General features: G+C 43.0%; 1 protein-coding gene and 1 long non-coding RNA gene across 4 annotated transcripts in view; one reads left to right on the forward strand and one right to left on the reverse strand.

Annotated features, from left to right (window-relative positions):
* Positions 1-33: 33 nt before the first annotated feature.
* Positions 34-5,724, forward strand: LOC134535186 (uncharacterized). Of its 2 annotated transcripts, XR_010075585.1 has the most exons (3): positions 34-293; positions 1,617-1,768; positions 4,831-5,724. It is a non-coding gene; the product is annotated as an uncharacterized LOC134535186 (long non-coding RNA). The 2 variants fall into 2 exon arrangements; XR_010075584.1 differs by lacking the exon at positions 34-293 and having other exon boundaries at positions 1,243-1,768.
* Positions 4,736-27,431, reverse strand: part of LOC134535185 (cilia- and flagella-associated protein 61-like) — a 33,784-nt gene continuing 11,088 nt past the window's right edge. For both annotated transcript variants that reach the window (XM_063374206.1, XM_063374207.1), the window contains 15 exons: positions 26,496-26,607; positions 25,021-25,091; positions 23,819-24,001; positions 21,863-22,076; positions 19,487-19,728; positions 17,302-17,481; positions 15,486-15,629; positions 14,781-14,899; positions 13,249-13,388; positions 11,526-11,730; positions 10,232-10,401; positions 9,783-9,983; positions 7,796-7,897; positions 6,601-6,795; positions 4,736-5,045 (listed from right to left, as the gene is read on the reverse strand). In XM_063374206.1, coding sequence (XP_063230276.1) covers positions 4,827-5,045; positions 6,601-6,795; positions 7,796-7,897; positions 9,783-9,983; positions 10,232-10,401; positions 11,526-11,730; positions 13,249-13,388; positions 14,781-14,899; positions 15,486-15,629; positions 17,302-17,481; positions 19,487-19,728; positions 21,863-22,076; positions 23,819-24,001; positions 25,021-25,091; positions 26,496-26,607 — 2,497 coding nt within the window. In that variant the 3' untranslated portion in view covers positions 4,736-4,826. The remainder of the gene's footprint in view (positions 5,046-6,600; positions 6,796-7,795; positions 7,898-9,782; positions 9,984-10,231; positions 10,402-11,525; positions 11,731-13,248; positions 13,389-14,780; positions 14,900-15,485; positions 15,630-17,301; positions 17,482-19,486; positions 19,729-21,862; positions 22,077-23,818; positions 24,002-25,020; positions 25,092-26,495; positions 26,608-27,431) is intronic.

Raw genomic sequence — 27,431 nt, forward strand, 5'->3', positions numbered from 1 at the left:
GAAAGTGATCTTTCTTAACTTTAATTTGTAATCGCACTATTATAGCTAGTACTTGAACATTGCTTTTCGTAGCCAGTGAATCACAGTTGCGTATATGAAACAAGATTATTTATATTGTATTACTTTTTAAGTTACAAATATTAATATACAGGCTATTTACACTCTAGAGAGAGTAAAGTGTTTACATGTAGACCAACACATTTAGAGAAAAAAAGACAAAAATTGAATACTACTACTGCGATTCAGTATGAAGAGAGAAAAATGAAGTAGGTACATTAATTAACACCTAAATGGTAAGTGTGAACATTTGTAGTTACTTTCCCTGTTATTTTTAATTCATGTTTTTTTCCCCCCCAAATTTGTGTATGTGAATGTGAAAACGCAATTTTAAACCACTACTTAACAGTTGACATTTTCAGGTATAGATACTTTTCATGTTACCCTATTTTATTTGATCAGTTATCGTTCGCTCTTATGAACATGCTCACGCTGTGATTACTAATTCTTCAGACTCCTGACGTCATGAATCATTTCACGAACGAATCAGACCGGGCGCGTGGCCGGTTCTCTCATCTCGTTCTCTCGTTCTCTCCGCGTTTTCGTTCTTCCGAATCTTTCAAGGTACCGGCTCTCAAAGAGCCGGTTGGTTCTCTCGTTCTCTCCGCATTTTCGTTCTACCGAATCTTTCAAGGTACCGGCTCTCAAAGAGCCGGTTCTTTACATCGCGAACGAATCGCAAGATTTCGTTCTCTCAAAGATTCGTTCTTTTTGAACGAATCGTTAACGAACGACCCATCACTAATAGTTTAACGTGACGTCATAACAAAACATGATGAAATGATTGTTCCAGACGAAAATGAAATATCATATTCGGCCTGAGACTGATCCTTAATAGGTTTTTGCAACCAAACCATTTAGGCATTAAAAATATTATATTTTTTTGAGGAATTTTTTTTTTTTTAATTTTTCTATCTTTAGTATGATAAAATCAACCTCTGCATACTTTTATGAATAAAATTGAATCATTTTTATTGAATTATCACTATTTTGTATGGATACAAAGAAGGAGTGAAATAAAATCTACAATTTAATTGATAAATTTACTTTTATTTGCATTCATTAATTCAAATATATTTATTGCTTTTGTAGTGTCACCCGCGCCGTATTTATTGCTACAACACAAGTACAAAAATGAAGGTATCGCAGCGGCCCCGATTCGATTCGTAAATTATGGTAGTCAGCGATGTAGACCACGGGAAGCCTACAACTCACGTAGTTTCGGTTCCCTGCAAGAATTTCCGAAGATTTCCGAAGTTTTGCGTTTTGGTATTAACGCCACTTCAGCCGCTAAATCAGAAGTTTCCAATGAAAACAAGCATGTTGTGACTGCCGGCGTCCTGGTCTCCAGTCCCGTGCGAGCCACCTTCGAGGCTAGACGCGGCCGCAAGACGCTCCATAAACTCGCCGCTATTATCGCTTTTGGGTTCTGTTCTATAGTGTGTTATAATCTCTTTTATCGTTTTCTTTACCGTGTGCGTGAGTGTTGTTTTGTATCCGGCGTGTCCGCGGGCCAAAACACGTGGACTAACACTAGCCTGCACCGCACATTTCTCCAGCGCGCGAGACGTCCCTCGGCAGCTGCACGGGCCGGACGGTCCACCCCTGCCTCCCCGCAGGAGGCTGCTCTACGCGAGAGAACTGGCGCCGGGCAATACAAGAAAACGGCCGAGAGACATCCGCCACGTCTCCACGTATTCTACGAAGACGGGTACGCGACAGTAATTAATCTTACTTTTATTATATTAACTAAATCCTGTACATATTCAAGGTACAACAAAATAATTTCGGCCCATCCTGCGCCTTCTCTGGCCCAGAACCCGGAGTAAGTTACTTCCTCTGCCCACCTCTAGATCCACTCCCGACTGTAAGTTCCCCGATATATCAATAGCTCATGGTACTAGGCAAGTGGATGCAGGAGGCCCCTTGCTTGCTTCATATGTGCGTACTTAAGGGGTTAGCCGGTAGGAGTCTCTTACCTTTTCCTGCGGGACTGCACAGTGATTCCCTTGAAGTGGAGGCACTTGGTATGGTCTGTGTTGCCACCGTTCAGGCCCTGGTCCATGCTGCTGGAGAATGGCCAAAGTCCTGGCAGTTCCTGTACTGCTTCGGGCTTTTCCGTGCCGACTACCCACAACGCTGATTATTCATTCAGAATTGTTTGACGTCCATCCCACTGCCTCACGGATTGGTTTTGAATGCTGGCGGTTGTGCCCGGCGCCAATCAGTGATTATGTGCACAAATACACGAGACTATCTCAGGGGGGTTATTGGCCTCATGGCCGGAGGCAGTGGATACGTCGGCAGAGGTGACTTCTTATGCCCTTACTGGCCTTCTCAGATGCCACACACACAGTAATTAGTAACTACGGGAATGCTCAGAACGTAAGGAAATAAACTATGGAATACACCAGCAGGATTTATTCGACAAACCACCCTTGTACATGGTGCTGACCAAGTAGCTGACCTGTCCTGTGCGTGAGAGAAGCTCGTCTGGCATTCTTTGATATCTGAAACACTTTCGGAAGTTTTAGCTCGAGGGAAGTTCGCAAGGGTTCGCGGAGTCTTGATGACCCGGAAACAGAATGACCACACACGCTCAGCCACGTGTCACACAGGGCAATGATAAAAACACGAAAGACCCAACTTGAGTTAAACAAAGGATTAAGTAAATGCAGGGCCGGTGTAAGGTAATTTGGCGCCCTAGGCGAAAAACCTTTAATGCCCCCCCCCCCCCTCCCCCCCTCATCACCGGACACCCCAAAAAATTTTCCTTGCCTGAAAATACATCACGTAAGCCTAAGATTTTGTCAACAATCAAATGTAAGCAGGCTTGTGTTTTTTTTTTTTACTTTTTTACTTATTACAAATCATAAACAGGTCACCGTGAACTTTAAATAATTACTTATATCAATATAAACATTCCAAACTGTTACAAAAATCCATTTTCATCTAGTTTCAATAATCGTTAAACATATTATATCAGCTGTTATGTGTCATGCTACGCCGCCCCCAGCTACTTGGCGCCCTAGGCGGTTGCCTAGTTCGCCTATATGGATGCGCCGGCCCTGAGTAAATGAAGAAAAGGATTAAATTAACCCTAAATCATTGCGGCGCGGGCCGGTCTGTTCACTGCACTGCACACGTCTGCTTTGCCCCCTAGGGGTCAACACCAGGGCAATGGGCAGTAATGGCCTAAGTGACCGGAGGGATCTTCAACAGGTGTCGTCATGCTCAGTAAGCAAATTTTGTCTGAGTCTATTGCTTGGAGGACTTTGAAACAAGTTTGTTGCTTCTTATCTCTGGTGTATCCCCAGTGTAGGACTGGCAGAGGCATGTGGCCGAATTGCTGCAACAAATACACGGGTGTGCACCGCCTCGCGGCAAGAGTTTCTGAAGGACATCGTTCCTCTAAAGGACCGAATTATCAATAAATATAAAAATAAATTCTGGGTAGGCTGTGTTTTGGACTACAGCCGCCAGGGGTTTGTTTCATGAATTTCCATCGTGCTGAACAGAAATTTTGGGTATGAATAAATAAAATAATTTAATAAAATTTATGTTGCTTTATTTTTTAATGTGAATTCGATGAGTGTCTTGACGGTCTGGCAGCCTCACCAGAAAAATTGCAACACCAAAAATTATGTCACCAAACTGCGACAAACTGGACCCATCATTCACAACCAATGGCTCATGTGAATCCATATTTATATTAGAATCATCAGAAAATATATCCACCAAACAATTTTCTACATTCCCCATCACTTCTTGCGAGGTGAAAGGCTGAGGCTGTATCGAGCGCAGATTTCACGCCTCTTTCAGGGGTTCGATTTGCCCCACTGGCTCACTTCTCTTGGTTACTTTTTGTCTCATTTGATACCTACGACACTTCTCTGCATTTTTAATTGTTTCAGCTTGGCTGATTTTGCTTGATTTCTTTCTTTCCTCCAACATAACCAGTTTTGGCTTAGGCATTTTGCGATTAATGGCTCCAAATTCAAAGTTTGTAACTTTACAATTATTCCACTCAACTAACACTACTCAGTTCTCACTCACAATCAAATTAAAGTTTAAATCCCACAAATTGGTCTATTACTTTCGGAGTTACAACTCTCGCTGACTTACATTTGATGCACCCCACCAACATTTATGTCATAACTGCAGATGTTAATTGGATGAGTCATGCATAACGACCAAGAGCAAAGTCTGCTCTAATGAAACATATTTACTTCAACTCTGTAGCTTTCATAGTTCACAAGTTTTAAGCGGAGTCGGATCCTCGGCCAAAGTGACACCCAACCCGAGATTAAAGACATTCAAATTCCTGTGGGAAAGTCATGACAAAAAGTTTTATTTGCAGCCTGTGAATGAATGGGACTCGCAGCTGGTGCGCCAGTTCAAGGGCTTCAATTCTTGCTCCTGGTAGTCACTCATAAATCTGTTCAAAATTGATTCTGTACTAGACATCACAATCAGTTACTTGAAACAGACATGTAATTTACTTTCTCCTGCAACTATTACCACTTATTTAGGGAAGGTTCTAAAATGACATTTGACCCAGAAATAACTAGCGATATGTAAGGCATTGGGTCAATTTGGACATAATATATATCTAATAGCAATAGGCAAAAAAAGTGTTAAATCATAGTTTTTTTTTTTTAAGCAGAATGTTGCAATATTGTTTTAAAAAATATATTTTTTAGGTTTATTTTTGTATTTATTTCACAGGCATTGTTTTGTGTTGGTTGGCTGCAGTGCACGGTGGTTGTTCAGGTGCCCGCCGGCAGGGTGTTGAGGGCGAAGGACACGACGCGCGGGGGCTTGCGGTGCAGCGGGCTGAACTCCCGCTCGTGGGTCAGCAGCCTCAGCAGCCGGGGGTCGGCGTACATGGGCAGGTGCTCAGCGCTCTCGCCGAGGTATCGGGCCAGCCGCCGGGCCAGCTCGCTGTCGCAGCAGGGCGCCTCCGCGAGCGCCCTCGCCCCCGCCGGCTGCAACAGGGGCGCGCTCGGTCCCTCGGTGCCCCGCTACGCCCCTGCCCTTCTTCCAGACACACCTTTAGTAGCCCCGCTGTTTCCAGTTGAATAGGGTGTGAACATTACCCATTTAGGGTTATTACGCCCCTGTCGTGGTTGCCTCTTTGTAACAACACGTGGACTTTGAGACACACGTCTAGTAGCCTCGCTGTTTCCAGTTGAATAGGATGTGAACATTACCCATTTAGGGTTGTTACGCCCCTGTCGTGGTTGCCTCTTTGTAACAACACGTGGACTTTGAGACACACGTTTAGTAGCCCAGCTGTTTCGAGTACAGGTAATAGTTGAATAGGATGTGAACATTACCATTTAGGGCTATTTTACTGGTTATTTTAAGCTTGTGTGCAAATTACGAGATGGGGCTAGCTTCCAGCTGATAATAAAACTAAGCTTAATGCCTACTATGCAAGCCAGGATAAATTTTCTGTTTCATACAGCAGCCGAGAATAATCTTAAGTATCACTTGTCTATGTTGAAAATGTTAATGATAAATTGCTATCTGAAAACAAAATACTAAGTACATTTGAAACTTTTTCTTCGGATAAGTAATTTTCTGTGATGCTGATATTTTAGAATAAAATGTCAATTGCTATGATAATTCTGACTTGTTTGCAAATACATAATTGCATAAGAACATTTTTTTCAAACTCGATGTCTAATTTTAACAACTGAGTAGTGGGGAAGCATCCCTTATGGTAATGTTGACAAAGTTGGTAACCCTAGCTGCAGCTCGCACAGCCAGGAGCGAAGGATAATTCCGACCCACGCCGCGAGTGAGGATTGAGACCGACACTGGCGAGTGCAAAACATTAGTTTGCTTTGTAAATGAATCATTATCAAATATACTCAAGAGTTCACTAGCTGTGTGGGAAAATACAGTGCAGTTATTTTACTCTTTACGTAATTGTTTAATCACAATAGTATTTTGATCATAATTTAAGTTAAACTGAATAAAATTAAATTATTTATTACAGATTTTAAGACAAAAACAATAAGTTTTTTTTTTATTGTAATTAATTTGGTAGCTATAAAATAACTGTTTATTTTTCTACTCAAAACCAATTCCACATTAGGTGCAGGATATACAATACAATAAATAACAAAAATATTTTAAACGTGATAACGTCTTATAAATCGATGAATGCCGGCTGCACGCACGAAAAAGCATGACTCATTGTCACGTTCCGTCTGAGCCAAGCGTGCAAGAACCAGCCAACCACCGTGCGAGAAAATCTTATATAATATCAAACAGGTTAAAGTGGACTTTTTAACTAATTGTTTGTGATTATATTTAAACAAATTATTTAAATTAAATTTGAAAAAACTGTAAATAATATTTAAAAATTAAAAAGTATGCAATTTTTCATCAATGTTTTCTTGTGACTTTATCACATAAAATTATCGTCCATCAACCGACTTTACAGACAACCCCCTTTTTACTTTAAAGCTTTGTGCAAATGATACACTCAAAAACAATTCTGCAGGTAAAAGAGCAAACAACCTTACTCACTTCATGAGGGCTGTACATGTGCCTTGCTTTTTCATTGAAGGACTCGAACTGGTCGTGGAACAAGGCGTAGGCCCACGGCTCGGAGAAGTAGTCGTATAGGTCGGTGATGCGTCCGGACTCGAACCTCGTCAGCAGGTTGTTGCACAGCTTCTCGTGCTTCCCGTACAAGCTTATCAGGTTGCCCACAGCGATGGTCTGCAGCACACGTTGGCAACACTTCAGGAGACATGGCTTCCCCAAGAAAGGTTTGGAGTAATTTCACTTCTGACATCGTCCCGGCCTGCGCCCTTCTGAGCCCGATGTGCCACCAGCTCTCCCCTTACACGCTGCGAGCCCCCTCCTTCCACCACCACCCTCTATGGCCGCCCGCCGAAGTGTGTGTGTGTGCGCGTACGTGTGTTGGCCCGCGCCCGCCAATGTGACGTCAGTGCTCCGCTCCCGAAAGTTGCCGAGCGAGGACGAACGGGCAGTGAGTCGCGAGCGCTTCTAGAGGAAGGAGCTTCATGCACCTGTCGTCGTATCTCGGAGGTTTTGACGTTTTGAGTGATACAGGGGGAAACGGGTCTCGCCACACACGGGCTACGTCACGGTCCTGAGGACAGAGCAGCCGGGTCCACATGCCCGTTGTACATGTGGTGGCGCCCTAGGATTCGACCAACACTTCAACCCCCCCATTGCGGTAGCACTTCCTAGGTTTCAGTGGGATCAAAGCTACCGGGTTACGACTGTGATCGACACATGGCGAGTACCAACTGTCACCGTGGGTGCTAGATTGATTTTGGAGCGCACGATCATTGGGAACTCCTTTCTTCCTGAAAACTTAAAATGTTCGGTAAATATCAGCTAAGGTTGACAATGATAAAAAATAGCGTTGATCGAAAACTGGTCTTTAGCGCAAACACTAACGGCGAGAATCTCCAACTCTTAGCTGTGTAGCTGTGACCACTAAGCTGCTCTTAAAACATCTTTGCGAGTATTCTTCTTGTGTTATTGGAGCATTGTTCATCTGACACTACTATCAGCTGGATTGTTGAAAACGAAAGTGGCATCTGTTACGAGGTGCTCGTTAACGTAAGGTACATGGTACTTACGTTCAAAGTAATGATCTCTTTCAAATTTGCTTCCTTGAGGAGTTGTTGTGCGTCAGTAAAATGTGCCCTAGTTCAGCATGAGGCTTGCCTGAGGGCGCACTCACCTGGTCTGTGTAGCAGGTGACGGTCTCCACCTTGCCCAGGGCGTCCAGGTGCAGCCTGAAGTAGTTCCTGTCGCCGCAGCCGCCCGTCAGCAGGACCACGCCCTGCGCACACGGCCCGTCACTCGTCGGCGAGCGGGAGGACTCAGCGGCGTAGCCAGGATTTGTGTATGGGGGGGTGTTAAGAAGCATGCCCCCCCCCCTCCCCCCCATATTAAAGTGGGGGGTCCGGGGTTCCTCCCCCGGGAAAATTTGGATTTTAAGGTGTAAAATAGTGCTATTTTAGCAGTTTTCGGTACTTCAATTTAAATATCGTAATGGTAAATTTTTTTATTAATTTTAATATGAAATTTGTTTGAGTGATGAATAAGAAATTAAGTAAAGATTTGGTGCTAAGGGGGAAGGGGGTTGAACCCTTAAAACCCCCCCCCCCCTGGCTCCGATCCTGGGGAGGAGTCACCGAGACAACTGACCGCCGCAAGCGCACTCCTCGGCTGCTGTCTCCCGGACGACACGACAGGAGCAAACACAGGGTATCATTTGGGAAGGGGGAGGGGGCCCGAATAGAGCCACTTTGCTCGCTATTTGCTTTAAAATTCTTCCCATTCACTGGGGAAAGGGATATACATTACCGCATCCACCCCCTTCCTTCCCAGCCCCAGCCCCAGCGTATGCCCTTGCAAGATGAATATGGAGTGGACAAGAACAGTAGAAGATAAGAGCCCCATTATGCTCCCTCGTCCATCCACACCATTTTTTTTTTTAGTGTCTCCAACTTTGTCAGTTGCCTGGCATGAGCACCTTCCTTGCCCGTGCCGAGTCAGTGCTCAATGCTCAGTGCTCAGTGCTCAGTGCAAATTGAGCTGGGCACGTGGCAGTGTGTGGGTTTATTTTTATTTGTTATTTATTTAGGATTTGTTTGATGCCTATCTCTGGCTGGTAGCCTTGGATGGTAGGCAGAATGCAAAAAATACTAATACGTTCTTGCTTTTATGAGAGGGAAAATGTAAATTAAATCATAACACATTTATAGAAACGATGCCAAGGACATGATAGCTTGATGACAATAAACAACTAGACAACATAGAATATGCAACATAAATTTATTTGACACTCTAATTCATACTATTTAAAAAGGGGATTTTTTTTTAAAACTTTTATGTATTTTATATACTGATAAAGGAAAATAACTTTCATACTTGATAACAATTTGGGATGATCCTGTATAAAATTATAATTAGTTTTGGTTAACAAAGAACGATTGCAGGTCACATTGGGGACGTATCGTTGCAGGGCATTGGGGTAAATCCACGCAAGCACGCGAGGTCGAGAAGCGCGGGAGTGACACTGCATTGTGCATCCGCGCACGGCCACCTCTCAGCTCGACAGACACCAGCTGACGTGCAGGCTTTCGGTTGGCGACTTGCAACTGTGATGACCCGTCATTTCATGGCAGATTAATGAACGCTCATTGCAAATTTTTAATTAAAAAAAAAGAAACAAAATTATTATTTATGAAATCACCAGTTGCAGCCATTTACACAACACTTCAAAAACATGTAATGTGAATGGGATTTTAAGTTTAAATGTTGTTATATACATGACATTAAAATCATTATATTGAAGTTTTGTGCTGCATTTTTATATCCAGCCCAGGGTTTTTTGGCCGTAGGGGCGGAGAGGGGGGGAGGGTGTTAACTCTGAGAGGCCAAAAATCACAAGTCTATTGTTAACATGATTCATAGGAAACCTTACACGTAATGCGATACGCACAGATCAGATTTAGAGTTACGGGCCACATCAACGTTAACAGAATAGTTGGAGTTTCAAAAGTTGTACATTAAGTATTACGGAGGGGATTTGTACTATTCCAATATAATCTGACCACTTGGGAACAACATCTGGCTATCATAGATGTATACAGCTGCACAGTAACACAGTGGCAAGTCGCATGCGACACTCGTCAGCTACGACGGCCAGAAGGACTCACGTAACCGTCCTTCCTCATTGCTGTCTCCTGGGGCTCCGAGGGCCCGGGCCTCCTGACGTGCAGGTAGTTGACTCTCCCGGGCAGGACGCAGCTCACCGCTATTGGCTCGCTGAACACGTGCGGCATCTGCCCGCTGTCCTCCGCCTCCGCCTCCGCCTGTCTCCTGGTCGGGTCCCACTGCTTCATCATGCTGTCAGCCACCTGCACCGAGGCACACCACGCAACCCTGCGAGACTACGCAAGGCCACAAGAAGGGCATATCGTTACCACTTTACTTCTTAAATTGTTTCTATTCACCTCGTTATACGATATTTAAGATATATATACTATTGACTAAATTTTGTGATAAGCCTAATATGAGTAATTTTAATTATTATAATTTTACCAAATGGAATGCAGGATACTATAAGTCATCCGAAGCTAACTTCTGCAGGTGCCACGGCCGTTACCTTGGCTCCGACCTCTGCCAGGTTGTACAGGCAGTGGTTGAACTTGTCGGCCCACAGAGCGCGGGTGTACTTGGTGACGCGTCCTGCGGCCAGAATGCACGGGTCGTTGGTCTGGAACTGGGTGTTGATGACGAGGCGACCGTCGTACACCAGAGACGCTCCGTTCAGCACTGTCGAGCAGGGACGGCAGTCGGTTCGTACGTGCAACTGGGGAGTGTTTAACTATAAGGACCTAATAAGAATTACAAAGTTACTTCATAATGTGATGTTTCATGTGATATTATTATATATTTTTTTTTTTTAGATTTGTCTTCATCTTATACAAAAAGAATGCTCTAATGTTCTAATTAGTGTAAAAATAGATTTTATGTTTTTAAATTTGTTTCATAACATTTCACTTAGGCTAAGGATGAAGAGCAGGCTTTTAAAACCCTATAGAAATGTAAAGCAATAATTATAAATATATTTTGCAATTTTAAGTTATTTAGCATTTTTCGTAAAAAAAAGTTTTAATTATGCTTTTAAGTTAAATTTTCATGCACAGAAAGGCATAAAGTACAAGCACCTCCCCAAAAGGTTAGTGGGTTTAGAATTCATACTAGGTGTTAACACAAATAATGAGTCTTACTAAAGGTTGGGTTTGAACAACTACCATTTTGTTTGCCGGATGAGTTTATGGGTGGTTTCAGGAATAGACCATGTGAAATCACTTGAAATCAAATTATTTTTTTATGCATGAAAACTTTCAAATGAAATAAATGTGCACTAAATTGAAATCGTAACTGAAAGCAGCGGCAGACACAGTACTAACTTCCGTAAGGGGAAAGGGGGCACCGCAAGTCTGGAATACCTGATTCCAAAAAAAAAAAAAAAAAAAAAAAAAAAGAACGGGACCACTACTGTAATAACTTAGTCTAGATATTAGATCCAGCCTAAGATATTAAAAACAAAAGTCATAAATCTGTTTCTTGTAAGAATTTAAATTAAAAAAGCAGTCCAAAATGTTTTTCAGACATAATTTTATCCAGTACATCTTTTACCTTTCAAGAGTGGTTGAAGGGTGAGGGGGGGGGGGGGAAGAGGTCATATAGCTCTGTGTCCCATCTGGATGCATTTTTTATTGAAGCTGCTTCTTTTCATCCATACCAGTGAATTTTAAATTAATTTTTCAAGTATCAGTTTTCATATGCTTGTTGGCAATATCTTTCTTTTATCTTTACTTAAAAGGTCCAGAGTCCTTGGTCTGCATACTGGGAAACATTCTCCACAAACGAACTGGGGAACCCAAGCTCACCGTTGAACAGCTCGTCACTGACTTCTTTGTTGCCGTAGAAGAACAACACCGAGCACTTCATGCAGAAGCAGTAGGTTTGCGCTTCGATCGCCAGGGTAGTGACGACCGGCTCCTCTTCGCCGCGCACGACCCAGTGGTGGAGGTGGCAGCCCGAGAACACCTTCACGCCTTCCTTGCGCAGCTCCGAGAGCACGGCCTGGTACACCTGCAGAGACACGAGCACGGCTGCATGCACCGAGGGACCACGCTCGTCTGGCGAGCCGAGAGCTTTCAGGTGGTTGTACGGGGCCCATCACAGTCTGACACTTGATGACTTACCTCAAACAATAACCACCTCGGCATAACATGCCGTCCCTTTGTATCTCGACATCTGAATATCTGTGATCTGGAGTCCACCCTCCCCTTTCTGCAACTTGTTACTAACATTATACTATATTTATTTGAGTTCAACTCTTGCCAAAATATTTTGATCTATTTATCCATAAATATCATAATGAATAGTTTTTTGTTCATACTTGATATTATTTAAAATACATACACTTTGAAATAACATATATTCAATTGTATTCTGGGTGTAACTGGTGCTACAGCTGACTGCTATCAACACCAGGACCTGCAGAGTAAAGAGAGCTGCCAGATCTCTGCCGTCACGACGAGGCCGTCACTCACGTCCAGGTCGTCACGACAACGAGGCCGTCACTCACGTCCAGGTCGTCACGACCACCAGGCCGTCACTCACGTCCAGGTCGTCACCACCATGAGGCCGTCACTCACGTCCAGGTCGTCACGACAACGAGACCGTCACTCACGTCCAGGTCGTCACGACCACGAGGCCGTCACTCACGTCCAGGTCATCACGACCACCAGGCCGTCACTCACGTCCAGGTCGTCACGACCACGAGGCCGTCACTCACGTCCAGGTCGTCACGACCACCAGGCCGTCACTCACGTCCAGGTCGTCACGACCACCAGGCCGTCACTCACGTCCAGGTCGTCACGACAACGAGGCCGTCACTCACGTCCAGGTCGTCACGACCACGAGGCCGTCACTCACGTCCAGGTCGTCACGACCACCAGGCCGTCACTCACGTCCAGGTCGTCACGACCACCAGGCCGTCACTCACGTCCAGGTCGTCACGACAACGAGGCCGTCACTCACGTCCAGGTCATCACGACCACCAGGCCGTCACTCACGTCCAGGTCATCACGACCACCAGGCCGTCACTCACGTCCAGGTCGTCACGACCACGAGGCCGTCACTCACGTCCAGGTCGTCACGACCACGAGGCCGTCACTCACGTCCAGGTCGTCACGACCACCAGGCCGTCACTCACGTCCAGGTCGTCACGACCACCAGGCCGTCACTCACGTCCAGGTCGTCACGACCACCAGGCCGTCACTCACGTCCAGGTCGTCACGACAACGAGGCCGTCACTCACGTCCAGGTCGTCACGACCACGAGGCCGTCACTCACGTCCAGGTCGTCACGACCACCAGGCCGTCACTCACGTCCAGGTCGTCACGACCACCAGGCCGTCACGACAACGAGGCCGTCACTCACGTCCAGGTCATCACGACCACCAGGCCGTCACTCACGTCCAGGTCGTCACGACAACGAGGCCGTCACTCACGTCCAGGTCGTCACGACGAGGCCGTCACGACGAGGTCGTCACTCACGTCCAGGTCGTCACGACGAGGCCGTCACGACGAGGCCGTCACTCACGTCCAGGTCGTTGAAGCAGGTCACGGAGGGCAAAGAGAACGGCTCGACGAAGCTGATGCAGGTGCCTGGAAGGCCGTGGTCGAGCAGCGCGGCCACGCAGCAGAAGGCCTCCATGTTGTGTCCGTACACGACGATGTTGCCTGGAATGGCACACACGAGCATTAGCGTAGAGACTCTGCCATAAAACTTTTAATCTGTCTGACTATTGGCGGTGTCACTACTGCAACAGTCTTACGTTATGTTTGTGTGCTCGTTAAAACAAGATGGTGGTTGTGTGTGCATCAATCAATTGTGCAGTCTTATAATATCTTGTGCTAGGATGCTCTAATTTTAACCACGAAAAAAAGTAACTTTCAATGAAATCCTAAAAATATCTGTAAAACATCTATCATTTCCATCAACAAAAGGAAAGAATTTGAAAGCTAACATTTTGCAAAGTGGTCCCCCCCCTTTCCCCATGAAATGAAATTATGCATACACTCCTGACCACAGGCATTAAAAACATTGCATAAACATCACAATAAACACTCGGAATAACAAGCTTAAATATTTCTTTTTTAATTAGAGCTATCAGCAGACAACTCATTTTTGCAGGAAAATTCAACAGCTTTAAAAACGTATGACTAAAACTAAAAGCGAAGCAAGTAACACAACTAAAGCAAAAATATTGGCCTAATTTGAGTCACTGACCACAGACAGAGCCCAGCAGTCCCGGGCAGACCTGAACTGGGCTAACGCGGGCAGTATTTTAAATATTAATTATTAAATTGCTGTATGTTAATGAGTAGCGAGGGCATGGGATGATGTGCCTCATTTAAGTAAGTGCCTTTGTTTTGTTTTACATACACCCATGTCATGAATTCGAACAAATGTAACCCACTAGTTCAGTGCGGAGGCGTCATGATGCTTCCGAGAGTGGACTCTGTCACCCCAGTTTAACATTATCACCGGCCGAGACAGGAAGCACCAGCTCCCCAGGGACTTCATCCGTTGTCATTGACCGAGCTAGTCCTGGGGCCTGCCTCGGGCGACGGACTGCTTAAATAATTTGTGCTAACTCGTAACTGAGACTCTGAAATATGCCTATGTGAAAATTCAGTGTGACCACGAGGTTGGCTCACACCTTGCTCTAACCGCTTTGTGCCATAGAGCTGTGTAAAAGTTTTAATCGAGGCGTGTGCGAGGGAATGTTGTAATTGACAATGAGAATAAAAAACGCGTGTGGGAAACCGTGTTACTTTCTGGCCACGTGCCGACCAATCAGATGTGTGGGACACCTTAGGAGCCCTGTACTCATAGCATGTCCGACGCTGAGAGCGGACCAGGCTTGGGCAATGTGGTAAGTGCAAAGGAGGCTCCACATCTCGTTCATGTCAGGCTCTGAGAGGAGTCTCTGCCAGGTCCTTTAACAGACACTGGTGCCCACTTTTACATCATCCATTACAAATCCACCCTCCGAACTTACAACATCTTAAAAATGCCTTTCAGAGCCATGTTCGCACCATCGAATGCTGGCACAGAGCTCGACTTACAGTCCTGGAGTTCTCTCATGATTTCGTTTAAAGCACCCAATGCTCTGGCCACGTCTGGGGCAGAGTTGATGTAGAACACGTTCTGAGGCTCTGGCTTCACAGCAGGCTCTTCCTTGACCCTGAGAAAACAAAACTATAGCAGCATTGTCAGCAACGAAACTACAAGCGTATTTCAGTGTTGGCTAATGTTGTAGGTTCAGGTGTGAAAGTAATAAAAACTAAGAGATAAATACAGTGAAAGGTCATTCTCTGGTTCGGCACATTCTATGATCCGGAAACTATTGAGCCACTCGCGTTCAGATTTTTTCGGGTGGGTTCCGGCTGTTGACTTTCGCCACCAGGTCACATTACTGTGCTGCAGGTGTCGAGACATTAGAGCTCATTTTCACTGGCTTCCACGTTCACCTGACAGAATGCCATGCCATTTTTTTTTTCTTTTGGGGCTTTATAAATGATAGTGTCCACGTTCCGTCGCTACCTAATTATTTGCCAGAGTTGAGGAACAGAATTGAAGAGGCTATTGCTTTCATTGCTGCGGACGTGTTGACCAAAGTGTGGGAAGAATTGGACTCTAGGCCGGCTGTGTGCTGCACCACTGGGCCTGGGATGTCCTGTCTGAGGACCCCAAAGGGGCAGTGTCCCAGGGCCGCCCAGAGCCGCTGCAGTCGGCGCACGTGAACTGCATTGACCAGTAGGAGCGCCTACCTCGCAGAGGCCAGCCACCGCTCTCTGGGAGAGACCACTCTGTCGTTGCCGCGCTCCGGAGCCAGGAACTCGTCGTCGCTGAAGATCAGCAAGTAGCTGTACGGCAGGACCGACTTGTCATTTATGCGTATGTTCTTCCCTTGCCTGTAACAAACAAAAGAGATTTTCTTTTACTATCATTACAGTCGAATTTGATGGAACCGTAATTTTGGCACCTCATGAAAACGGGATTTGTAGGAACAAAAATATTGCAAAATTAGTTTGGACCTTAATCACAAATTTTACTACGTATTTTTATAAAATAATTCAATAAAATTTTGAATATTTTTTAAACTTTTTGCTATAAAAATAACACTCCTAACAGGCATTTACGACAGCTGAATGTACCCAAGTGTCCGACATCCCCTATGAGACACACCATCATTTCAGATGAATACGAATATTCTAAATTGTTTACCTCAGCCTACACTGAACCAAGTTATCAGTATTATTTTAGTTAAAACTGCACATTGTTTCTTTCATAATTCTGTGATGCTGGTAATAATTATTCCTTTATACAGGTAATCAATGTAGTAGTTGTTATAACACCCATGTAATTGTATGGACTCTGAAAGCACTTTGTATTGATGAGAGTTTTGTATTAACAAGGTTTTCATTAATGAAGTTTCACTTATGCGAAATGGAAGCTTCCACATTAGGAATTTCCAACTTTTTAGTTAGTACCAAGGACCAATTGAAAGGCTCCAGAAGTCTAGCAGATCAATTTGTTATCAGGTCGCCCTGCTATGCATTTCTGGCTATAATACTTTTATGCTAATGATATTATGCATTGCTCCTGAACTATACAAATAGGGGAGAAAAACCTAGAATGGTAATCTATTTTGGGGAAAAGAAATTTCAGTTCCACTCCACTGGGAATCATTCCCGGATTGCCTTACTGGGAGCTGGGAAGCGATACACACGAGCACTCTCCGCGATCATTTTCTGTCTCACACATGATCGCATGAGCTAGCCATGCTGCATGCGATGTGGTTTTACGCACGCACAGTTGTAGGGCCTGTAGCTGTAATGTTGTACTGTTTGGGAGTACATTTTCAGACTGATGAGTGTTGTATGCAGTATTGTGTTAGTTTTAACTTTTGACGTGACAACGTCTAATAAATCAATGAATGCCGGCTGCACGCACAAAAAAGTGTCCCGTAATGCACATTGTCCCGTTATGCTGTGTCCCGTTACGCTCATTGTATGCTTGCGTTGCATCTATCTGTCTTCCACTCGATTGGAACTACCATCGATTTGACTTTTTCGGGGCACATTAAACTTGAAACACTCCCATTCGTTTCCTACTTTTCCTATCATCGTCCTATCCTTAACAGAATAACACAGATTGGAAGAAGTTAAATAGCAAACATGTATAAAAGTTATAGTTAATAATCTCTTCGTTAAAGTAATAAACATATTTGAATTAATGAGTGCAAATAAAAAGTAAATTTATCAATTAAATTGTAGACTTTGTTTCACTCCTCCTTTGCATCCATACAAAATGGCGATAATTCAATGAAATTGATTCAATTTTATTCATAAAAGTATGCAATCATTTCATCGATGTTTTGTTATGACGTCGTCACGTTAAACTATCGCGCGTAAATCCGACTTTAAAGACAACGTATTTTTATTATTTGAACCTCAATGTTCAACAGTATTTGAAGGGGAAAATGTTAAATTCATTCCAGCCAAGAGAACCATGGCTTCTCGGGAGCCCCGAGGCCGCTCCCGCCGGGAAGCAACGGTGTCGGCGAGACGCGGAGCGGCTGACCTGTCGATGGCGGTGACGTCGCCGTGCACCACGTTGACCCAGGTGGGCAGCGACAGCAGCGCCAGGTAGGCGGGGCTGAAGCGCGAGCGGCGGGGCAGCAGGCCGCGGCCCGGCGCCGAGGGCAGGCCGTACCGCGACACCAGCGTCACGTTGCAGAAGGTCAGGTACGCGCACCACGGCCTGCGCAGGGGAGCCCGCTGCTCTGGGCACCAGGTGCAGTGGCGTGGCAGGCAGGGGTGGTCCCCGCCAGGGCAATGGTGGCTCCGGGAAGACCTCTCCGGCAGGGCTCTCGCACACAGGAGGACGTGACATTGCCCTTGGGATATTCACTAAATACACGGTCTCAAATACTGAAATTTAGTATTTTCGTACAAATTTTGATTGAAGGAAGAGTTTAGCACATTAACGAAACTTTTGAAGTTGACATTAATATTCCCTACAACGAAATAAGAAGTAAAATTTGGGCTCGGAAGGGGCTGTCGCCCCTTTGCGCCCTTCCTCTGGAGCCGCGCTTGCGCCAGGGGCGCCGCCGTTACTGAACCCTCCCCCCCCCCCCCCCTCTCTTTTAATCTGAGAGGGGGCGCCATTTTCAAGTCTGGCCCGGGGCGCCAGTCACCTTAGCTACGCCACTGATCACATGCTCACCGCTTGGAATGACATGGAACTATAACACATCACTTAACTAATGGTAATGCCCTGTTTCGCTGCATACTAGGCATTGTTTTAAATCCAGTTGAACATTTTTTGTTTTTACTTTTGGGTCTCAGGAAAAGAAGGTGCGAAAATCAAGAAAGTGTTTAAAAAGGAAATACACAACAAAGGAACAGTTCGTGAAACCCCTGAAAAGTGGTGCAAATTGCAAAAATGTGTAAAATTTTTCACTGTGAATAAAAATTTTTTCAGTATACATGCAGATACAGGCATGGATTTTTTCATGTTTTGATTCGGAAAATGTTCAAATCGAATGTAAATGTACTGAAATAACCCTGTGGTTCTGTCAAGCAAATGAAAGAAAGTTGAACACAATAGTAAAGTGAGATACAATGCAGTAATATTCCAATTGCACGTACAAAATGTTTGGATATATTACTAGCTCCTTTACCTGTAGCATTATTAGTGTACCATGTACCATGATGAAGCGATCGTGGTTCATAATAGTACCAGTACATAGGTAATACAAACTAAAACCAACATGAAAACTCAGTAAATGAAAACGTTTACTGGAACATATATTTAACTGGGGACATCATAATGAAAATTGTCTGCATGGTAATGGGAACAGTCATTCTGCAACAGGGACTATAAAACTTCATGAGTATTACCATAAATTAAATAGCAAATTGATCTTCTTTAGAAATGATAGATTCATTGTGCCAATGAGCCATTATTCTGAATGTTTTGTACCACGATGGGTTGATTTGGTAACTTGTTTTGACAGTTGTCTCACCTGTTACGCACAGGCTCGAGTGTTGAGCTCCGTGCTAAACGCCTAGAGCCCACGTCACACAGGCATGACATGTCAACAGTCACTGTCACCAAGGATCCCACCATGACGGGACACTGACCATCTAACACCTCTTGTTGTCAGTGACATGTTCAGGACAATTCAAGTGATGGGCACACAGTTTCAGAGTAGCTTTTTTGACGTGATAACGTCTTATAAATCGACGAACGCCGGCTGCACGCACGAAAAACTGTCACGTTCCGCCTGAGCCGAGCGTGCAAGAACCGGCCAACCACCGTGCAAGAAAATATTCTACAATATCAGACAGGTTAAGGCGGGCTTTTTTAACTAATTGTTCGTCATTATATTAGAACAAATTATTTAAATTAAATTTTACAAAAAACTGTAAACAATATTTTGAAAATTAAAAAAGTATGCAATTTTCCAGCAATGTTTTCTTGTGACGTTATCGCGTGAAATTATCGTCCGTAAACCGACTTTACAGACAAACCACCCTCTTTTTCGTGACACGCCACGTTTTGTTTTTTTTTCTTCTTGAAATTTTTTGAGCCATTGAAAATACTATTACTTTGCCACAGAATCCTAATTGTAATTTTGTTTTGAACTACGTACATAAATTAAAATAATTGATAAATATAATTTTTTTCATGAATTAGTATGCTGTGAAATGAACTAGGTTGGGAGAGAGAGAGGCGTGCCACGCCCGTGCATGATACTTGCCCGAAGAGCAGGCGCTCCAGGAAGCCGAGCGCGGCGTCCGAGGCTCCGAGCACGACGACGCGCGTGCCCACGGCAAGCTTGCGCAGGCTGCTGAGCCGCTTGCACATGTGGTAGAGCGCGCAGGGCGGGCGGCGCCCGGTCACGTGGTCCCCCGGCTCCCGCATGGACAGCTTCGCCAGGTCGTACTCGGTGCGGCGGCGCGGCAGCACCGGGACCATGTAGCCCAGCACCGTCACCGTCCCCTCCACACGTCACCAAGCACACCGTCCATACCGCCGTCGATCCCGACAAGCACCCCGGCTTTCCAGGTCGAAAGTGACAGAAAAAAAGGGGGTTGTCTGTAAAGTCGGTTTACGGACGATAATTTCAACGTGATAACGTCATAAGAAAACATTGATGGAAAATTGCATACTTTTTAATTTTCAAATATTGTTTACAGTTTTTGCAAATTTAATTTAAATAATTTGTTTAAATATAATCACGAACAATTTGTTATAGAAATAAACTGAAATCAAATCAATGTCAATGAATTGTTAATTTGAAATGAAAAAAATTGGACAAATAAATCAAATTTTTTAAATTGCTGCTTTTAAAAAGCCCGTCTTAACCTGTTTGATATTATAGAAGATTTTCTTGCATGGTGGTTGGCCGGTTCTTGCACACTCGGCTCGGGCGGAACGTGACAATGAGTCATGCTGTTTTCGTGCGTGCAGCTGGCGTTCATCGATTTATAAGACGTTATCACGTCAAAAAATGTGTCAGAAACAAAAAAAAACTTTTTAGGTAAATTAACATCAATTATCTGCTTCTGCCAGCATTAAACATATTACTTGAAAGTATGTCTTCGCATGACCAAATAAAGATAGTCTGAATATTTCTGAAAGCAATTCTTGGGTCAACTGTGTGTTCATAAATACATTCATATACAAATCATAAACTGTCAAACTTATCATCCACTGTCCCTTGTGGCCTCTGGCATAGCAAGTTGGTTTCAAGGAATAATAAACTGCATGCCTGATCTTGCAGGTGCTAAAATTGTCAGCATGTGTAATCCTTTAAATGGTCTTCATGTTTTACAAAAACCGACCTATTCACAATGATTCGCACATCCATTACGATATTTTTATACTTGGATGCTGCCAACAACTATTAAGGCTTGTATTTTTAAAGAAATTTCTCTTGTAAAGGTTTACCAGATTGACAATGACGTACACTAAGCACTTATCAATTATTAAATAAGATATATAATATTTATTTAAATGTAATTTCAAGTTACTATGCATTATTAATTAATAATTTTTTTGAAATATCAAATTCAAAACGTGCTTACAGGCAAGTTAAAAACATAATACGGAAGCAAACTAAAAAACCTTTTAAAATAAAGACAATGCCTTTCAGACATTTTCGAAGTTATAATTTCATCCGTCCATCTGTCAAAAGTTAAAACTTGGCAAAGTTTTGACGAACGTACGGGTGGAATTTTTTGAGCCATCTGATTGGCTGAATGTTACATGATTGACAGACGGATGGGTGAGACGGATCACTGTGAGTCCAGCTTTAGATTGCACTTTAACCATTGGACAGTAAAGAAAAATACATTCAGAAGATGACATATTGTGTGGTAAGCATTGCACAGCATGGATGCCTGGTGTGCACAATGGGTATTTTGTTTGTGCCAATGCACGTTTCCATTGTAGCTAGATTGCCTAACTTTCCAGGCAAACGGTGCAGTTGTTGTTCCGAGAGATGCTGTGAAGCTGTCAGATGTGTGTCTGAACCACGGAAGGTTCCTGATTGGTAGAGGGTGGAGAGATATGTGTTGACAGGCAGAAAGTGGAGGTAGAGGATATCAGTGAGGGGATTCACTCTGTTTTTATGTACTATATTAGATGTCCTGCTATCATTAATTACAGTAGATCCTCTTTAAGGCTGATAAGTTGGCACCGAAGTTTATATTTAACAAAACATATTTAAAATGTAGGTCACCTACAGACTCCGTCCCGTAATGTGGACGACTTCCTGCATCACTGTGTACAGTCTCGGCAAACACAGGCTCACTATACAGTGAAGTCATGATTGTCCATCGTTCAGATAAGTAAAGCAAATACTATGGCTCTAATTCCCACATATCACACAATTTTAAATTACAAAAAAATCATCAGATCTTTTAATCTTGCTCTTATTATAATGCAAGGATGTTTGTTTTTTTTATCAATCAGGTTCGATCATCCTGGATTCCCGAGACGGCATCAGACCACGGCAGGTTTCTTCCCCAGGATCCTTGTTCCGTGCAGTCGAGAGTTATCGATGTCATGTTCCTCTGGACTGCTAAGGGTTTCCCGGGGACCCTAGCACCTGCTGGAGTGTAGTCCGCACCTGCGAGGGGGAGTGGTGGGGCAGCGGGGCGTACAGGCAGGTGACGTCGCTCTGCCGGTGGATCTCGGCCAGGAAGAAGCGGGCGTGGTAGTTGAAGGCGGGGCTCAGCACCAGGTGTCGCACCAGGCCGTGCTGCTCCGGGCCGTGCGCCTTGCGCAGGGCGTAGCGCTCCAGCTGGTAGTGCGCCCACAGGTAGGACACGTCTTCCCCGCCCCTGCAACCACACTGCACTCGTGAGAGGAGCAGGGTCGGTGGGTTCGCTTCCTTGTCTAATCCAGCTTATATACTGGTAATTATAGTGTAGTACAGGGGCGTTGCCAGGGGGGTGGGAAGAAATTAGGGGTTTCAACCCCCCCCCCCCCTAACACCAAATCTTTAATTAATTTCTTATTCATCACTCAAATAAATTTCGTATTAAAATTAATAAAACTTTTACCAATACAATATTTAAATTTAAGTACCGAAAACTGCTAAAATAGCACTATTTTACACCTTAAAATTCAAATTTTCCCGGGGGAGGACCCCCGGACCCCCCACTTTAATACAGGGGGGCCATGCTTTTTAACACCCCCCACACACAAATCCTGGCTACGCCACTGGTGTAGTAAGAACATACCACACCCTTTAAAATTGCAGGTTAAGGGTTGCTAATGATAACTAGCCATTAGTCGTCACTCTAAAAATTCATGAAGACAATGGAGAGACTGGTGTTCACAAAATAATGTTTTGAGGAAATTTTTTTTTATAAAATAACATATTATTTAGTGTAAGTTGTTTTCAGAAGGATGAAAGAACCTAAAACCGTAAAGGACCTGTCCTTGAATCAACTACTATTAGCCACCAATATGTATGTAAAAAAAAAATTTTATTGGTATTTTATGCACCTCAACTTTTAAGTTTTAAGGAAAACCAACAATGGGATTAAACGAATCTAAACTCACTTTCTAATTCTAATATTATTAATTAAAGTACTAGAACCCACAACCTCTTGCGATTAAAAATAGGTAATATAATAGAATTTATAATATTGAAAAATTTGAGACGTATTATATAAAGTTCTTAAAAATAGCTACATATCATAAAAGTACAGTGAAGTGATTACCAGTATGTTTACTATGAGAAACTAATATTCATTTCTCAAGAGGTTTAGTAGAGAAAAACCTTGGGATCAGCCACAGAAAAGAAAAAAAAAAAGGTAACAGCAACTAAATAATATAGAAAACACAAGGTTGAACGTAGTTTGGACACAAGGGAGTAATGGGCAGAGGATGGCTGTTTTGAGAATGTCACTGAGAGACGTGGAGTAAGTTTGATATTCAAACTGCGAGTAGTTGCCGTGGGCAGATTTGGTTGCTGAATACATTCAAGTGGCATGTTTAGTTTTACAAACATCTTTATTATAAAAAATGCCTGACCTTTTTGACTGAAATTGGTGTACAAAATGCACTCCATATTTTTATTTGTAAAATATTTATAGAGTGTTCCCAGTTGCAGGGGCGTAGCCAGGATTTATTTTCGGGGGGTGTTTACTTACACCCTGCCCCCGTACTAGGGAGAGGGGTCCGGGGGCCATCCCCCAGAAAAATTTTGATTTTAATGTGCAATTTGGTGCTATTTAAGCACTTACGTAATTAAAATATTGAATTTAAATAACATTAATTTGTGTCCCGACTTTATGATATTTTTAACGAGACACTGTTGAAAACTCATTGCTGAATATTAAGGGTTATCGGCTGAAGGGTTCTTTCTTAGTTTCATCTAAGTGCATTTGCAACAGCTAGACAAATGTAAATTTTGTCATAAGTACATATATATATATATGTTTATGTATATATATTTTATATTTCGGGGGGTGTTTGGACACCCAAAACACCCCCCCTGGCTACGCCCCTGCCAGTTGTTCCTGAGATGAACCGTCCGACCCGGTCGCAGCGTGAACGGGCAGCGACGAGAGACCTGATGACGGCGAGGCCGATGACGCTCTCCTCCGAGGTGATGACGAAGGACAGCAGCGCGGGCTCCCCGCGCCGCAGCGACGTCATCACGTCCACCAGGATCTCGTACCACTTCTCGATCCTCCCCAGCAGAGCTTGCAGGGACGGGACGTCTCCCAGGGTCGCCCTTCGCACCACCATCTCACTGGAACCACCACGGAGGGAAACTGCGATTAATTATGTGTGGTAGCAATAGTGCAAAGATTGGAGCTAAGTCGTAAAAACACTCCACCAAACACAATAGAAATTACTCAAACTTTTGACCCCATCAAGAGTAGAGTGAAACCCGCCTAAAGGTCGAGAATTTGAGTGTTTGTTTTTTTTATTTATTTTTTTATTTTTATTTTTGGTTCTTTTAGTGTTTTACCTGAATGTAATGCGGTAGTTTCTACCAAAACTGTTAAACCCAAAAGTAAGAGCTGCATCATAATCACAAACTTGTATTTTTTTTGCTGGAAGATGTGGATTTGTAGGGATGGGGACAGCTTAGTTGAAAAACCACATGCTCTGCCTCGTAACTGCATCACTTATGGCACTTTAGTTTGTACTTGTTTACGGCTTTGTGAAGCTTGCGGCGGTGAGGAAGGGTGGTGGAGAGGGCGTGACGGGGGAGGCAAGATAACTCCTAAATGCAGCTGCTAGCCACCTCCCTGGCAGCCCCCGTATAGCACAGCATTCTTTGCTCTATGAAGAATGGTTTATGAACTACACCCATAAACCTTCTTTCGTCATAACGGCTGTCTTTTTCTCTTCCTTCTAATTGCCGCTTGCTGTTTCAAAAAACGGCCATGAAAATCACTCTACTGACGGAAAGTGGCACCAGAAAAACTGTTAGTAAATATGGTATAATTATTACCAATTCAAATAATTTTTAATTTCTATGTGTTTGAGTTTTTATTTTTTTTTCACCCCATAAAGTATTTTTCACAAACTCATAATCAAAAAGTTTGGGATGTTATTATATTTTCGGGGAAACACGGTAAGTTGTGCGCTGCGCGGTAGGCGGAGATGCTGTAATCTCCGCTGGAGTAGAAATCAAAAGAGAAATGACGTAAAACCACACGCATTGAACAAAACGAACATTTTTTTTTGTGTGGCTGAGTCCATCTTTTTGAATGCCTGTCCTAAAATGAGTGGTGGGAAGGCAAGGCAGGGCAGTGTTACCTGAGGAAGGAGTTCCTGTGAGCCACACACAGCTCGGTCCGAGCGGAGCACACCGTCTTGGTCGGGACTCTCTGGAACCATCATTCCAGGCTCCAGTCCAGAGAGGACATTCTCCAGTAGCACACACACGATTTTTATGGTTTCATTTCCAGGCCAAAACTTCGTTTTTCAAAGAGGAGATTTCGGTGTTATTGCTATTATTTTTTAGTGAACTCTGTTCATTCACAAAGATAACACATTTTTCAACAAATATGACACTTAAATATTAAAAATGACACAAACATCACCAAAATGTATCATTTTGACTGATACATAATGCACTTTTACAATATAATAATTAACTTGTAACAAGTATGTCTAACTAGTAGGAAAAAATTTAAATAAATCAGCAAGCAAGTATATGCGTGTTTGAAAACTGTACCGATGTTGTAGTATAAAAATTAGGTTTGAATAGCATTTGCAATATAAAAAAAAAATTCCAATTGATTTAGTACACATGTTTTGGTACAAAATCCATGCTAAATAATATACATTCGCTGAATTTAATATGTTAAAAGATTATGTCTTTGTAATCTGAAATATGAAGATTAACATTATGATTTTTTTGTTGAATTTCAGTGCTTTATGGTGTATTAATGTGCATTTTGGCTAAAACAATTCACCGGATAATGTTGTCCCTATTTATTAGCTACTCAAGTAGGGATGAACAGGCTGCGTAGGTATTTAGTGAAGAAAAATTTCAGGTTTACTTATTCATGTGACAGCAGGGCTACAAGTTACTAGCTGTAGAACTAAATGATTCATTACTTTCATGTTGCTTTATTTTGGCAAAGAAAGAGAAATATTTTTAATATATAACTTAATTTTTAAAATAAACAAAAAAAATTTTTTTAACAATGAATTGTGTTAAATAAATGCCATTGCAAGGAACATAATTTTACAGAATCATTTCTAACACTACCTAAAACTTTAAATAAATTAAAAGGGAACTATGTAGTACATATGTTACATACAAATGAAGACATGCCAGTGCAATAACTAGGTTTACTTTGTTTTTATTATGAGATTTTTTCAATTTATTTATTTGTATTCCATTGAGCCTTCTTTTGGCAGAAACCGTAAGTTAATATTAAAATAAATATTTAAAAAAGGGGTTTGTCTGTAAAGTCGGTTAACGGATGATAATTTTACATGATAACGTCATATCAAATTTTTTAAATTGCTGCTTTTAAAAAAGCCTGCCTTAACCTGTTTGATGTTATAGAAGATTTTCTCGCACAGTGGTTGGCCAGTTCTTGCACGCTCGGCTCGGGCGGAACGTGACAATGAGTCATGTTTTTCCGTGCAGTAGCGAGGCGTTCATCGATTTATAAGACGTTATCACGTCAAAAAGTAATAAGTGACAGAATTTTTCCTTCCCTGGCTTGACAAATGTGTTGTGAAAGAAGCCCAAGGGCCTGAGGGCAGTCGCTCACCATAAAGTGCTCGAGGAGGGGCCGGAGGGTGTAGGCCGACGGAAGAGTCGCGATGCAGTAGTCGAGGTCCGGGAAGCAGTCGAACGCTGCCTCCAGCATGTCGAGCGAGAACCTGAGCACAGGCACCAGCGACTGTGTTCCAGTGATGTTTGCTTTTCCACGTACAGACTACCTGCACTACGCTGGAAGAAGCGATGGAATATTTATTTGACTCCTTAGAGCCCAAATGTTCTTTCCTTAACACTCTGCAGCTAGGAATACAAATTTTTAAATCATCCGATTTTCAAATGTTTAACATGCCTGGTTAAAAACACCTGCCTTGAAAAAACTTAAAAAACCAGAATTTAAGACAAGCTTGAATAAAATAAGTCTAAAAATTGGATTAAATTTCATATTGTAGGCTTGGCTTTCAGGTCAAAGCCACATCATACACTGATGTAACTATAAAAAGAGGGGGGGGGGGGGGGGGGCAAAGTATATACATATTACTATAGATATTTACTTGAATATCGTAGCATTAGAACACAAAAAAAAAATGTTGGAGGACAGATGAACTGTATTATTTGTATTGAAAGATACATACATGTAGTCAAAAATTTTGGAAACTTATATTTTTTGCGTACTAACCAATTTACGCCGTATTAAAAATTAAATGACTGCAAATTAATTTATTTACCATCTAAGTTGAATCATAAATATTTGGACTAGTGGAATTAAAAGTGTAGTGGCGATATGAGGTGTTGTCAGTAAAGGTTTTGGTTTGGTTGGCTTGAAAAAAAATAGGGGTGTCAAGATGAGTTCTTGCCTCGGGTGTAGTTAGGTCTATGGACACAAATATGTTCTTCTTACCTAACGGCAGGAGAACTGAGCATGTCTCTATCTTACTGCGGTAAACTAACTGGGTGAAAAATGACACTCAAAACCCACAGACTCACA

Source organism: Bacillus rossius, chromosome 8 (assembly GCF_032445375.1).
Source record: "Bacillus rossius redtenbacheri isolate Brsri chromosome 8, Brsri_v3, whole genome shotgun sequence".
NCBI lineage: Eukaryota > Metazoa > Arthropoda > Insecta > Phasmatodea > Bacillidae > Bacillus > Bacillus rossius.